At 35.7% G+C, this 16,679-nt stretch overlaps 1 protein-coding gene across 3 annotated transcripts in view; it reads right to left on the reverse strand.

The window, feature by feature from the left end:
• Positions 1-16,679, reverse strand: part of LOC120519020 (autophagy-related protein 2 homolog B-like) — a 68,566-nt gene that overhangs the window by 36,684 nt on the left and 15,203 nt on the right. For 2 of the 3 annotated variants that reach the window (XM_039742098.1, XM_039742100.1), the window contains exons 8-14: positions 12,982-13,164; positions 5,414-5,568; positions 5,067-5,178; positions 4,563-4,818; positions 3,908-4,058; positions 2,039-2,131; positions 118-306 (exon numbers count right to left, since the gene is read on the reverse strand). In XM_039742098.1, the coding sequence (XP_039598032.1) occupies positions 118-306; positions 2,039-2,131; positions 3,908-4,058; positions 4,563-4,818; positions 5,067-5,178; positions 5,414-5,568; positions 12,982-13,164 (1,139 nt within the window). The remainder of the gene's footprint in view (positions 1-117; positions 307-2,038; positions 2,132-3,907; positions 4,059-4,562; positions 4,819-5,066; positions 5,179-5,413; positions 5,569-12,981; positions 13,165-16,679) is intronic. The other variant, XM_039742099.1, reaches the window with a different exon arrangement.

Consider the following 16,679-nt stretch of genomic DNA (forward strand, 5'->3'; position numbering starts at 1 on the left):
TATTTTGGCAAAATCATATTAAGTCTAATAATGTTTAATTAAATTATAAATACTTTGCTATATATTAAATTGTATGATTAAAGAATAAATGAAATATTTTGGAAATGCTGTACTCACAAGGCTAACATTCTTATTGTATGATGTATACATATGGGATGCCATCATTTCAGTAGTGGCTAATTTCTGCGGTTGTAGCAAAGAGTTGAGTCTGTCTACAATGCTGATGTCCAGTTCTGAATATACAGAGTCCAGTTCAATATTAAATTCGGCTTTTTGAGGCATGGAGCTAAGTCGACCCTGGCTGCCCTATAGAGAATAAAAAGTAATGGAGAGAATAAAGCAAAACAAATAAATAAAGTAATTACATATTACAGTTAAGTTATACTGTTGAAAATATGTTTAAATTATTTTTTGCGAAAAATAAATTCATATGTTGTCATGGGAAATGTCTGGACCCAAAGCTCATTCTTAACCTACACTCACCGGCCACTTTATTAGGTACACCTGTCCAACTGCTTGTTAGCACAAATATCTAATCAGCCAATTACATAGTAGCAACTCAATGCATTTAGGCATGAAGACAGTGTCAATCTGACCTGCTGAAGTTTAAACTGAGCATCAGAATGGGAAGAAAGGTGATTTAAATGAGTTGAATATGACAGGGTTGTTGGTGCCAGATAGGCTGGTCTGAGCATTTAAGAAACTACTGATCTACTGGGATTTTCACACACAGCCATCTCTTGGGTATGCAAAGAATGTTCAGAAAAAGGGAAAATATCCAGTGAGCTGTAGTTTTCTGGGTGAATATGCCTTGCTGATGCCAGAGGTCAGAAGAGAATGGCCAGACTGGTTCGAGCTGTTAGAAAGGCAACAGTAACTAAAATAATCACTCATTACAACCAAGGTATGCAAAAGAGCATCTCTGAACACACCACACATTGAACCTTGAAGCAGATGGGTTACAGCAGTAGGAGACCACACTTGGTGCCAACTCCTGTCAGCTAAGAACAGGCAACTGAGGCTACAATTCGCACAGGCTCACCACAATTGGACAACAGAAGACTGGAAAAATGTTGCCTGGTCTGATGAGTCTCAATTTCTGCTGCAATGTTTGAATGGTAGGGTCAAAATTTAGCGTCAATGACATGAAAGCATGGATCCATCCTCCCGTGTACCAATGGTTCAGGCTAGTGGTGTAATGGTGTGGTGGATATTTTCCTGATACATATTGGGCCCCTTAGTAGTACAAAATGAGCACTGTTTAATAGTACCTGAGTCCTGTTGCTGGCAATGTCCATCCGTTTATGACCGCAGTGTACCCATCTTGTGATGGCTATTTCCAGCAGGATAACGTGCCATGTCACAAAACTAAAATCATCTCAAACTGTTTTTTTGAACATGACAATGAGTTCACTGAACTTAAATGGCCTCCACAGTCACCATATCTCAATCCAATAGACCACCTCTGGGTTGTGTTAAAACGGGAGATTCACATTATGGATGTGCAGCTGACAAATCTGAAGCAACCGTGTGATGCTGTCAGGTCAATATGGACCAAAATCTCTTGAGGAATGTTTTAAGCACCTTGTTGAATCTATGTCATCAAGAATTACAGCAGTTCTGATGTCAAAAGGGGGCCAACCAGGGACCAGCAAGATGTACCAAATAAAGTGGCAGGTAAGTCTATGTCAATTATTATACAATTGTCAGAGGAATAACCGCAGGTTGTCTGCTGACTTTTTAAAGTTTAAAAATTAAAAACAGAGAATAGAGTATAAAAATACACATAAAAATGCACCTGGCCTGCATTAAATGAAACTGGATGAAATTGCACAAATATTTCTGAGAGATACAGATTAAAAAAAAAAGACCCAATTGAAAAATCTCCCAAACAAGAAGGACTGTCATATAGCAGGATTTACAAAGAAACGGTATTCATTGTCATGCTAAAGTATTCAGATTTATAGGCTGCCAGGAGCTTTTGGCATTATGGTATAGTCCAAATAAAGAACAAATACGCAGGAGATTTCTTTAATACCTGTGGTCCCCGACGTTCAGAAAACTTGTAATTTAGATGTAAGCAACAGGTAGAGGAAGATTCCTTCATATGGCCAGAGTCAAATCTTACAAGCTATGGAAAAAAAAAAGTCAGGGTAAAAATTTATACCATATGCTATGTGCAGTTGTAAACACATCTTTGCAAGCAGGTGTGCAAAATCAAGCATGAAAGGAAAGAGGGACAATAAAGTTAAAAAAAAACAAGCATACAAAATTCTGAATACATAAAGAAAGATCTTCGGTAAAAACTTAACAGACTAATAAAGGTAGATACATATGTTGAAATAGAAGTGCTTTTGAACTTCAAAAGGCAAGTAGAAACTACACTCAAAATGAAATGAGTTCACATAAGAATGGGCTTCTCCAAAAAGAATATTTAACTGAAATAGCTCTAAAGTACAAACTCATTTATATTTAAGCAGAAGCAACACAAAGAAATGCCTCATGTAAAATGCACAATTGGTCACTTGAATTTAAATTTGAGTTATTTTTATATAACCTCTTACTAAAAGTTACTTTCCAATTTTTAAAGTGTAAATGCTTTGTACAAAATACAGTGAGCACACCTTTTCATGTTTAGAAAATGCCTTCTCTATGATCACTCCCCCACACTATGCGACTCTTCAGTTCCACCCAAGGGGGTAAACGTTAACATTATACAAAGTTATTGTCTGTTTTACCTGCATTTTTATCACTCTTTAATTTAATATTGTTTTTTTATCAGTTTGCTGCTGCTGGAGTATGTGAATTTCCCCTTGGGATTAATACAGTATCTATCTATCTATCTATCTATCTACTTATTTTGTCTGAAAAGCATGAACAGTGTTTAAAGTATTCTTCCCAATGCTTTGTCCTTGGTATGACGTTATAATGCATCAGGAACTGCAAAAGGTCCTCCTATTTGCAGGGAAAACTTGGGGATTGGTGGCAGGATTGGCACTCCAGCTTAAGTACAAACTTCATGCAGCTCCGAAGCAGCAGACAAGACTCCTTAATGCAGTCCACATGAGTGGCTCTGCTGCATTAATCCACAAGAAGGCAGTTCGTATTATGAACGGTATGGGTGAAAGCCATCAGGAGCCTCATAGCCAGAGGAGTTGAAATTGATGGAGAGCCAATGGGGTCAGACCTGTTGGGGATTGGAACTGGTGTGGTGCCGAGGCAGCACTTGGGTCTTTTGAGATGGCCCATCTGGGTAGGCGTGTGGAACTTCTTTTTTCTCCAGCATTTCCGGAGATTGGGAGTGGACCACGTGTCTGCCTGGGGAGTTGCCAACTGGGATCCTGAGCTGTTTTGTTGTGTGGAGGGTCCAGCAATGCACTCTACCAGTGCACATTCCCCAACCTGACCTAACCTTTCCAATGTAGCTCTCCTTTAATGAAACAATATACCATTTAACAAAGCTGTGACAAAAAGACAATTAAAAAAATTAAACACAAATTAAGCTGAATGTGTCTGTGATGTTAAGGTTAAAAGAAAAATTATAAAGGTTTTTAAAACAAGTAGCAAATGTTCACATATCCTGGCTCATTATAATAATGCATATCAGTACCGACAATCCTAAGATCTAAATATGTAAATATACTTGTCCACAATATTATATTATATTAAAAGATTCTGGAAACACTTTAAATGACATCTAGCTACACAGAAATATATATATAGCTAAAATGATACTGTTCTTCAACTAGAGGGCCATACATTAATAATGATGCCTCAAAAGATTAGATATGCACATTTTCAAAGAAGTACTTAAAACCTCATTTTACAGTATAATCATACCTTATCTGCGAACTTACAAGTTATAGGATAGAACATTGGAATTAATCATTTTGTGACTTGCCCTTACCTCAGTGTACTGTGGTGCGCAGGATAAGGAATCTGTTGGGAAGAGGCATTCCAACAGCTCCATGTTTCCAATGGACATATCTGTATTATAAACACGAAAATTAGGCCCCTGACGCTGCTCATACATCATCTTGAGCGAAGTGCCAATAAACCTGTTAAGGAAGCATGTGCCATTAATATAAAACATCTAATTAATATAAATGTGGAATTATTGTTGGACATATACTAAATCTCTCAATAATAACCATAACGGTATCTGGGTGCCTTTCACAAAATTAAAAACATACAAGCTTCTTACCTTGCTTTGGCTAATAAAGGTCTACAGAGTGTTTTTAAGCATTTCAAATTAATTTTGACAAACACATTTTGAGTCAAACAGCTAACATATCAAAATGGACTCTGATCTGCATTCACCCATCACATAGCTATTTCAATAATTTTATTGAAAATATATGATCTGTAAAAGGAAGTGTAACATGACTGATACAAGTCTTAAATTAGGGAATAACTCATAAAATTCTCCATGTTAATCATCAAGAAAATTACAAACGGCTCAGTAGCAACAACCTTCACTAGACACATAAATATACCCTGTTAAGCAAAATAAGACTTCATAAAAGAAACAGTGTGTCATATAAAACAAAAATGAAATTTACCTGAGATGATCATGGGGACAGGCTTTGTCAAAAACTGGGCGAAGATTCTTAAAATTTCCTTTGGTGAACTCAGAAGTGTTTATTTTTTCAATGCAACTAAAAAATCCTGCTGCCATTATTGGCAACGGGTTTTGACTGAGGCTTGTTTCTGGTGGAGGGAGTGGATCGATGTGAAGCACAAGCACTGAGAAACTACTCACTGCCAATCTGAACACAACATCTGGCCGCGATTCATCAGAGGAGTTGGACTTGGATGCTGTAAGAGAAGTACAACAAAAAGAATATTCTCTTATTTTTATTTAAATGAACCAAAAAGTGGTAATATAACAGTGTTTTGATTCAGAATGATTCAATCATACCAAAAACATGTTTATATTGAAATACATTTATATTCCCAAACAAATAACATTATTTAACAAATAATAACCTGCTGTAACACAGATACCAAACACTCACTATTTCAGATTAATTCAGAGAAAATCAAAGCATTAAAATTACACTTACAGGTCTGTCGAAGCAGCTTTGGGTGAGGTTTGGTCTCCTTGTGTAGAAAACCAGGTTCTTGCACCACTGTTTCCCGATGTCTTGGAGGTTCTAAGTAATCATCCCATACCGTCTAAGAAATAAACATGGAAATTATTTGTAAAACTGACAACAGATCTCTGACATAACGGCAATTCATAAAATATAATATGAAAGAAACCAATTTACATGATGAACAAGCAAATCCAATTATTATGAAGATGAAGCAACAGGAGAGAGAAAACATAGTAATTTCTTTGAAAAAGAAAGCAACATTACATGAAAGAATGAAAAAATTATTTTTTAAGACAATAAAACCTTTTACTTACAGCAGCATTACCAGAGGGGGATCCTGTTGGAGAAGCAGTATACTGACTATTCAAAGAAAGATCCAAATCATCAGTGGGCGGGTCTCCAAGAGGAGGAAGAGAAGAGAGGCTATGAGACATATCCATTTCAGCCATAGAAAAGAAAACTTCTTCTTCTTTGTTTAAAAGAGACAGAAAAGGGCAGAGGAAAATAAACCGTGTTAATATCAACAGAGTATTTGTCTTAGAAAATCTTCTGTCCAGTATCTAGAAGTGCTGTATTGGAGTGTGGGTTCATTACTTCTTAAAAATAATTTGTATTACATATAATGGGCTATGATTTGGTTCACATATAGAGAAGTATAAATAGTTAAAATGTATTATTGGTATGAAGCAATTCGATTGCATGTGCATTAGTGCTGGTATCTGGAATGCTGCTGGTTCAAATCCTGTTACTGCCAGAAATGATCCTACTCCACTGGGCCCACGAGCAAGGCCCTTAACCTGAAAATAGCTTCAGGTGTGCTGTACAACGGCTGACTCTACACATGTAGAAAGACAGTTTCCCCTCGAGAATTAAGTATTAAGTATATCAAATAAAAAAGAAATAAAAAATTTTAAACTAACAAATTTTAGAAAAATTATTAAAAACAAATCTGCTAAAGCAATTATAATGCCTTTTTCAATTATAAATGAATTTTAATTTCACTTAGATTGACAACACTAATTTTTCTGAGCAAAATATTTAAGGAGATGGTAATCTGAATTCAACTTTTACAATTAATACTTTACATAAAACAGAAGCTACATTATCTCAACAAATACCAAAGTTTCCACAGTCAAGGAAATCAAAAATCACTGTTTTTTATTTTCAGTAGGATGGGTCTATGTTTAATTTTAAACACCAGGTACAAGACATGAGATAAAATGAGGAACAAGCAGCCTGAAAAAAAGCAAGTAAAATTACAAAACTTTTAAGATAATACTGTCTTCAGATTCCCATACATACCCTGTACCCATGTCTAATTACATACATCTTGTCAATCATTAATAAATATACGTTTGTACCTTTCCAATGAAAGCTTTGATATGGTTTTAAACTAACTTTCAAATAGTCAAATATCTGCCAAACATACTCAGAGCTATCATAATATGGATAACTGAAAATAATTTGGGGGAAAAAAGAGAGGACTATAAATGAACATAGAGTATTCAATTAACAGACATTCCAATTTTATATCTTCATCATTGTTAATTTAAATTTAACTTGCTAACATTTAGAAAACATTTGAAATTGCTGTTCAATTACATAATTTACATAAATACCCTGCAAAGCGTAAAAATTTGTAAAGAAAAGACAGACATGTACAACTACAAAAATATAAAAATAAAATAACTGAAAAAACAACAAATATGACAATAGTGGAAATATTTTGCATTTGTTTTACATTTTGTTTCATAATAACCACTAAAATGACAATGTGACTAAAAAAGCATTTTGTCAATTTTTGCCTAACATTTGTAGAAACATAAGAACATCAATCCATTGGTTTTCTTAATACATAGAATTCAAGGCTGCAAAAAAAAAAACATTGAAAGTATAGGCCAAAAAACCAAACATATCCTCAACTAGAAAAATTAAAAAACACTTTGTAAACGGTTTTAAATGGGTGCTGAGTCACATTAAGCTGCTAGAACAGCCTTAAAGTGCCTAGAAAGAGATTCTAAGTGTTAGGGACTATACTGGAAGGATCAGATAAAATTTGCCGATACAGAATTCCATTATTTGGTATTGGTACCAATGGTGGTGGTAGAACATTCATTGAGAGCATGTGCCATGTGGATATGGCTATTGTCTTCCTGAAATGATTTCATCACCTTCAGGATAGAAATGTATCACCAATGACCAGACACTCCACTGTAATTATATGTAATACTGTAACTTTGTTCAAGACATTATTTTTGCCAGAAATTTAATACAATGTGAAATTTAATACACTGTGGCCAGGTATCTTGGAAGTGAGTAGGACGAAGCATTTCATTAGTCCTTTTAGATTGTCTTTTGGAACGGTTGGTCTGTGGAGGAGCGACCTTAGCAAGCAGACAGGGCTAGGTAGCTGGGGTTTTACATTTCATAAGTGTCTTTTGATACTTTGACTTCTCTTACATTTATCCTTCCTTGTATTTATGGTGTAAAAATAAAAATAACTTTGAAAATGAGAGTATTGTATTATTTTACTTAATCTGAAAAAAAGATGGCACATTGGGCCATATTCCATCAAACATCCCAAATCTGAACCCTAGGGTTTTTGATTTTGCTGATTCTAGGGTACCTGCTAATTCACACAGCTTAGCATGTCTGTAAATGTAACTTAATGGATACATGTTTGATTATATAAATCTGAGCATTTGCTTCATCACTGGCCCATTCTGACCTGAGCTAAATTGGGAAATGTGCCTCATGCTATAATTAGTTGTTTTGATTGCTTAAGTTATTTCATCATCCATCTGCTCTGGAGCTCTGCCTCATTTACTTATACTGCTGGCAATAAAAGTAAATTTAATTAGTTATGGCAGCTATTGAACATTAATTTTAAACAAAACTTGCAAGCATACTGCTATTTTACAAAAGTTTTGATATTTTCCAAAACAGCACAACATTTTTAGTACCTCTTGTGCTGCCACAGTTAGGCTGTCTTCTATATATGCCTGAGCCTGAAAAAATGTTAACAGGGGAAATAGGCACAATTACACATGATCTTACCACGTTTTTTTTTTTATTTTGTGCTTTTGTTTTTTAAACAACTAAATACTGCAAATTTGATATAGGAGGACAAAAGTGCATTTTTAAAAAGATGTTCTCAGCGAAAATTACAAACATTCTAAGCAACTAGTCTGTTTGTAATGCTAACTAGAATAGCAAGGATAATGTAAATAGTAAGATGGAAAATTTTACTACTAAAGTGAGAGCTGCTCCTGACAAAGTCGCACCTGAAAAGACAATTAAAAAATCTTCTAGCATTGTTATACCATGGAAGACCCAAAGAGTGTCTGATTTAAAGAGAACATGCCGGAGAGCTGAGCGTAAATGGAGAAAAACTAAACTAACTATCCACTATGAGATATTGAAGGTTAAAACACCAGAATACAATAACACAGTCTGTCTTGAGTGGCACTGCTATTTCTCTAGAATTATAAATAATAATGCTAGTAATCCCAGAGTCTTATTCTCTGAGATTGTCTGCTAAACCCAGGTAAGTCAATGGAATGCCTCCTGAATACTTCCAGTGAAACCTGTGAGGCTATTGCTGTATTTTTCAATCAAAAAACTAATGATATTAGAAATAACATATCTACCCAACACTGATCCTCTTAAGCCCCAGTACTCCATTATACACTGTGTGCACAATTATTAGGCAAGTGAGTATTTTGACCATATCATCATTTTTAATGCGTATATTCCAACTCCAAGCTGTATTAACTTGAATGCTTATTGGATTTAAGCACGTCAGGTGATGTGTATTTGTGTAATGAGGGAGGGTGTGGCCTAAGGAGATCAACACCCTATATCAAGGTGTGCAGAATTATTAGGCAGCTAGTTTTCCTCAGGCAAAATGGGCCAAAAAAGAGATTTAACTGACTCTGAAAAGTCAAAAATTGTAAAAAGTCTTTCAGAGGGATGCAGCACCTTTGGAATTGCTAAGATATTGGTGTGTGATCACAGAACCATCAAACATTTTGTTGCAAATAGTCAACAGGGTCGCAAGAAACGTGTTGAGAACAAAAGACGCAAATTAGCTGCCAAAGATTTGAGAAGAATCAAACGTGAAGCTACCAGGAACCCATTATCCTCCAGTACTTTCATATTCCAGAGCTGCAACCTACCTGGAGTGCCCAGAAGTACAAGGTGTTCAGTGCTCAAAGACATGGCCAAGGTAAGGAGGGCTGAAACCCAACCACCACTGAACAAGAAACATAAGTTGAAACGTCAAAACTGGGCCAAGAAATATCTGAAGACAGATTTTTTTCAAAGGTTTTATAGACCGATGAGATGAGAGTGACTCTTGATGGACCAGATGGATGGACCTGTGGATCAGTAATGGGCACAGAGCTCCACTCCAACGTGGAGGTGAGGTACTGGTATGAGCTGGTATTTTTAAAGATGATCTAGTTGGACCTTTTTGCATTGAAGATGAACTCAAAATCAACTCCCAAACCTACTGCCAGTTTTTGAAGACACTTTCTTCAAACAGTGATACAGGAAAAGACCATGATTTTTATGCAGGCCAATGCTCCATCACTTGCATCGAAGTTCTCCACTGCATGGCCAGCCAGTAAAGGCCTTAAAGATGAAGGAATAATGACATGGCCCCTTCCTCATCTGACCTAAACCCTATCGAGAACTTGTGGGCACTTCTTAAACGCTAGACTTACGGGGGAGAAAAACAATACACCTCTCTGAAGAGTGTCTGGGAGGCTGTAGTCACTGCTCCACAAAAAGCTGATCGTCAACAAATCAAGAAACTGACAGACTCCATGAATGGAAAGGCTTATGACTGTTATTGGAAAGAAGGGTGGCTATATTGGTCATTGATTGATTGATTTATTTTTTTTGAAATGTCAGAGATGTTTATTTGTAAATTTTGAGGTGTTTGTTTATTATTCTCACTATAACAGATGAAAATAAACAAGTGAGATGGGAAAATTTTCATTTTTCCTTTAGTTGCATAATAAATCTGCACACTAATAGTTGCCTAATAATTGTGCGCACATATGTATTCCCCTGATGATGTTCACACTCACATTTCCGTTGTGAAACATTCAGGTTTCAGGTTTATTAACATTTTGGATTGACTGATAGCACTGTGTTTGTTCCATATTAAAATTAATCCTCAAAAATACAACTTGCCTAATAATTCTGCACTCCCTGTAAACAAATTAAATTCTTGCACCAGGATAGATTTACCTGATTTATATAAAATAATTTCTCAACTGAGACCCTCCACCTGCGTCCTCGACCCAATACCAACAAATTTTTTCAAAGAAGTATGAGGCGTGCTAATTGGTAGTATTCTTGACATAGCAAACTCATCATTAGATACGGGGGTCTTCCCAGACTGTCTTAAGAGTCCTGTAGTTAAACCCCTACTCAAGAAAAAATAATCTTGACTCCTCTGCTTTTGAAAATTTTAGACCTATTTCTAACCTGCCTTTCATAAGTAAAATTCTAGAGAAGGCAGTCATTATGAAGCTAAATGACCACCTCAATAGACATGCTATTCTTGATAAGTTTCAGTCGGGTTTATGGGTAACTATTGACTCTGACCTGAATTTTAAATCACATATTAATCAGATCTCTAGGGCAGCATTTTTTCACTTAAGAAATATAGCAAAAGTTAGACCTCTTATATCATTGAAAGATGCTGAGAAATTAGTTCACGCTTTTGTTTTCAGTTGGTTAGATTACTGTAATGCACTCCTCTCAAGACTACCCAAAAATACATCAATCGATTGCAATTAATGCAGAATGCAGCTGCTAGAATCCTAACTAGGAAAAGAAAATCCGAGCACATCACCCTAGTTTTGATGTCACTACACTGGTTACCTGTGTCATTCAGAATTGACTTTAAAATTCTGCTTATGGTTTACAAAGCCTTAAATATCTCGCTCCATCTTATATTTCGGAATGTCTGACACCTTACATTCCAAATTGTAACCTTAGATCTTCAAATGAGTATCTGCTTAGAATTCCAAGAGCTGAACTTAAAAGAAGCGGTGAGGTGGCCTTCTGCTGTTATGCACCCAAAATCTGGAATAGCCTGCCAATAGGAATTTGCCAGGCTAATACAGTGGAGCACTTTAAATAACTGCTAAAAACACATTACTTTAACACGGCTTTCTCATAACTTCGTTTTAGTTTAATCCTGATGCTCGGTATATTCAATTAATTATCATTACTATTCATGGTGACTCCAAAATCTGTACTAACCCATACTCTCTCTTCTGTTCTTTTTCCGGTTTTCTGGGGTGGCGATCTGCGCCACCACCACTTAATCAAAGCACTGTGATGTCCCTACATTGATTGATTAAAGGCCAGAAGTCCACATGACCGTCATCATCAAGTCCTTCCATGAGAACCCTGAATACAATGAGGACTGATCATTTATGTTAGGTAGAATGCCTAGAGGGGGCTGGGTGGTCTCATGGCCAGGAACCCCTGCAGATGTTATTTTTTCTCCAGCCTTCTGGAGTTTTTTTTGTTTTTTCTGTCCTCCCTGGCCATCGGACCTTACTTTTATTCTATGTTAATTAGTGTTCTCTTATTTTAATTCTTACTTTGTCCTTTTTTCTCTTTCTTCATCATGTAAAGCACTTTGAGCTACATTATTTGTATGAAAATGTGCTATATAAATAAATGTTGTTATTGTGCATACACTATTAATGGATTAATGGACACATTTTGATTCGGTGAACCACAACTTGAAAATCTGTTGTGTGATATTACTAAATTAAAACACACACAAATACAAAAGCAGATGTCTGACCAATGAGAACACCATTAAGAGGTTTGATGAGTCTGGGAACTGAGTTTCTGCTGTTGTTAATGACTAAAATCATAGTGAATTGCTGCCCAGAAAAACCGTTTTGCATTTTTCACCAATTAGTAGTTTTTATTTATGTAAATTGTTAGTATATAAAAGAATTATTTAAAATGTATATACATGTATAAAAATGTTTTTTGAAGAATTAATTTTGAGGGGCAGGTTTGTCTGTCAACTAAAGACCTACACAAAGCACATCTATGACTTTATGGTACTCATTTATACAAAGATGATCACTTGCAGCCCAACAGGAAAAGAAAGTGACCCCAATCACCAATTTCTGAAGTCTATTACACTTCCAAATGTTCTCCAAGTAGTCATTGCACTGCAGCTGAAAGTGAAGCAGGGTGAAAAACAGAGCCACATATTACTCAGAATGAAAATGTTGGTCACTGGCAACTGAATACTGTTCAGATAAGTAGCTCTTAAACAGGAAGGCAGCGGGCATGGATTGAATCTTGTATTTGACCATTGTCTGCATAGAGTTTGGACATTCTCCCTGAGTCAGAGTGTGGTTTTGAAGCCATGTCCCTTTAGGTGAAAGTTTTCCACAAAGAGAGACAAGCAAAGAGGTGAAGAGGGAATATTAAAAAATATATTTTTTTTCACCCAAAATGACAATGGTACACTAAAGATAGCTTCCAGCTAATTTAGACTTTCACTAATCATAACCAAGTGCAGTCCCATCAAATCCAGATTAACGGGGTTCTGCCATATCACAATTTTAGCACCTCCTAGTAACAGTTCACACAAGCCAAGACAGTAATAAGAAAGGAAGTTTTCATGATTTCCTTTGCAAACACAAACTCAATTCACTGTTAAACTAATCGTGATCTATGCTGTAAACCAAAAATATGTAACTGTAAATTTAAAATGAAGAATGCAAAACTGATGGAACTGGTCACACATGAACTAACTGGAGCACAGCAAATTAAATTTGTTGGTTACAAAGTAAAAAAGTACTACAGAAGTTTTCCCGATACTTGCCTCGACTTGAAGTATGCCTTGTTGCTTCATTCTCAAAAAAGTCCTGCTCTCCAAGTCCTCCAACAGACAGCAAGTCTTTTTTCAGGTATCGGTTAAGCTCCATATGCAGACGATATTCATCCTCTTGTTGAATAGGACGGCTTTTCCTATCTTTGCAACTCTGGGTTCCTTTAACAGAATGCTCTTGGGATAACAAACCAAAAGATGTTTTAATCCAAAAACTCTAAAACAACTTTTAAAACAACAAAAAAATATTTGGGATTATCTTTTTCTGGCAGGATCTCTTTACCCATAGTCAAAGCAATTATTAAATTATCAATGACTTTGATCTCATCTGAAATATGTGCAGCTGTTACTTTTTTATGGTGGACTGATGCAAAATGATTATTTTTTTAACTAATGGTGATAATTTTTCCATCCGATACCATACTTATATTTATTATCATTATGCATCTGTTTGACGTATTTTATGGTGGGGGAAGGGCAGGGAACATTTTGCATTTCTAGCCAGTTTATATGACAGCTACTGTAACTGGAAGTGCTCAGAACCTAATAATTTTTGCATTTGAGTGCAAGAAACGTTGGACAAAAAAAATATGAGCTTGCAAGCCTGGATCAAGAGTTATCAAGAATACAGACATTTAGACAGACAAACACATATTATTCTCCCAGAATATCAGAAATTAATTACAATGACCAAAGTACTTGCCGAGACCAAAATCAAAACTACTCATGTAGTCTAATCTTTACTTAAAAAATTGAATACTACAGTTTCACTAAATGTACACCCATATGTTAATTTACTTTGCTCTGTAATATATGACTTCAGGAAAAAATGTTATTGGTGAGTATCTAATGGTGTGTTAATCCTTAAATTCCAAAAAATGCACCTGTCATCTTTCCCTTGATTACTACTCAAGAAAAATGTTTAGAAGATATGCAACATATTTTTGGAATCTTTTCCAGTAATCAATTTCTAAGACTGTGGTATGGCAACCAACATTTTCTGCAAGCACTTTTCTCAGTGTTCTAAAGTTAGGCCATTGCTGTCTTACAAAATTGTAACTAGATTTTAACCTGCTAAGAAAATGTTTGTAAAATCTGTAGAATTCTGTATTTCTACACGTAGTAGGCCTATAAATGTAAGTGCTTTGGTGAATGCCCCTATACCGAGACTACAAAAGGGTGAATACCTAAAAATGTATGAGACATAAAGCTTCATGCATACTACATGTAAATCTGAACAGTCTCATGTTCTAAAGGTGTAAGAAATGATTTTAACAATGTTCCGACTGTTTTCTATGAAAAGCCAAATATGGCCAGAAGCAGTAAGAGCTAGCTTTTGACAGGAATCTATCTGTGCCAAATAAGATATTCCCCCAGAGTTGCATCTGAAATTAGTTTAACAAGATGTTGGGATTCTAAGATTTAGCGTTGTGAAAAATAGGCAGAGAGTGTGTCCCTTTCCTTGACAGCAAATACTTGCTGGCTAAGTCATTAATAAATGCAAATGCAAATGAAAATATTGCCTTCTCATATTTCAAACAACACATTGCTTATCTACTTGCATAACCGTATTCCTCAAAATTGGGAGTAAGTAAGAGTACCTGCCTGATGTTGTCACTTTTAGAGATAAGAGTCCAATTTGAAATGATGATCATCATGAAGTTGTTCAATTTGTTTTTTCTGTTGTACAAAAATTAATCTGTCCATTTTATATAAAACAAAGAACATGGATTTGTCCTCCATTTTACATGGTATACGATCCTTTTAGAAGTGTTCATGAGTGGGGCTTGCAATGAATTGGAGGCCCTATTCTGGTCGGATTCTTGCCTTCTGCCAAATGCTACCAGGACATGTTCTGTTCCCTGCATCTTTGGATTAGATTAAACAGTTTTGAGAATGTAATGGGAGTGACCGTGGCAGTGATTCTTGGAATCACACTTTTTCATTCAGAAACAATAGGTGCCTCTGTATTTATAGTACATTTTGACCAGAAACCATAAGCAGAGTGTGTTTATGTACTGTTATTTTCATGTCTGATTTTATTATTTATCAACATGTATTTGTTATAGTTTGATTTTGGTATTATTTTTAAGTGATATTGTTGATGTGGAACATCTTGTGTATCATGACAATTGCTGTTCTTGTTTCCATATATGGAATAGGCATCTGAATCAAGCACACACAAGATATATGTAAATCATTATATGTATTAGACACACAAAGGATATCTGATTTTGCCTGTACGGAAAAGTAATGTGGATTATATACATATTTTCATAATCCTAACCATTTTTTTCAGAAATCCCTAGCTCATCTTTTATATGTCATTAAAAAAAGCCCATTCAAACCCCCATTTTTGAGAAAATTTGAACTAATTAGCATATATTTTGTTCCATCTTACATACACAGTATGACTCATTCTCCAAAAATAAATCTTACATATAAACGTCTGCACATGGAAGTGTGTGTCTGTCCGGCCCGGAAGTGAGAGGTGGAGTCGGGGTAATGGCTCCACATCAGAGGAAATAGAAAAGTAAACATCTACGAGTGGAAGTGTATGTGTGCAAGGCAGCCCCAAGTTAATGAGTGGGAAGAAGAAAGCGGCTCTGTTGCCAAAGAAAACCCGCCGAGAAAAGAGAGAAACACTTATGCAAGATAGATAGATAGATACTTTATTAATCCCAAGGGAAAATTCACATAAGATGAGCACATCGGCAAAACAGTATCCCTTTTACTTTTCCTCCCGCCGCTAATACACAAGCGAGGCAAGCACGCTGGCAAAATGAAACCTAGGAGAGAGATTCCCAGAGTAGTTCCTTTCAAATACCCGACATCTCTACATTTCAAATTTTTTTCTGATGATTTCAATAGTTTCTAGGACCCCGGGCTTTTTACAGCACGGGCTTACACAGCTAGTATTAGATAATGAAGAAGTATTTTCATATATATAACTCTCTATTATAAAAGGAAATCCTGGGACAAGTTTTTTCAAAGAGATAATTTCAAATCCCGTGAGACAAGACTTTTGCTAGGACATTTTTTCCAAGTCCCACACTCCTCTCAACCATATTCACCATATTCAACCACGCATACGGTCCAATCACCTCTCATTCATGAGAATGCTTTTGTCAGACACACTTCCTGCACTCTCAGCTCTTATAAATTTTTAATTTTTCCTCATTTTAAGTTGTTTATGAAAAGTCCTCCATTTTATCCTTTAAAGAAGCTTTTCTGGACAGTATTGTTATACATACAATCTATTTGTTTCATTCGTAACAGTCCATTTCTGGGCAACAATTCTATACGTTCTAGATGAAACATCAACGACTAAGCGAAGAAGAAAAGGCAGCGGGTCGAAAAGAGGCCCAAAAGCATTGGAGAGAAAGGAATTCAAAAAAGAACAATAATAATCTAATTGCAAATTCGGAAAATAAGGAAAGTAATAATCAGCCCGGACCATGTGGAATTGAAAACCTAGTAGGTCCAAGCGAGGATGGAAAAAAAAAGATGAAAAATAGATAACAAAGTAGAACGTTGTAAAGAGGCTCAAATACGTTGGCACGGTATACATGCAGAGCAGGTGAAAGATAAATGTAGTAAAATTCAAAAGGCACGAAAAACTGATAGTAAAGATCACATTAGCACTAACAAACGGAAATTATTACTCGATGAAATAACAGAATAGCGAAAAG

Source organism: Polypterus senegalus, chromosome 18, assembly GCF_016835505.1.
Source record: "Polypterus senegalus isolate Bchr_013 chromosome 18, ASM1683550v1, whole genome shotgun sequence".
NCBI classification, from domain to species: Eukaryota; Metazoa; Chordata; class Cladistia; order Polypteriformes; family Polypteridae; genus Polypterus; species Polypterus senegalus.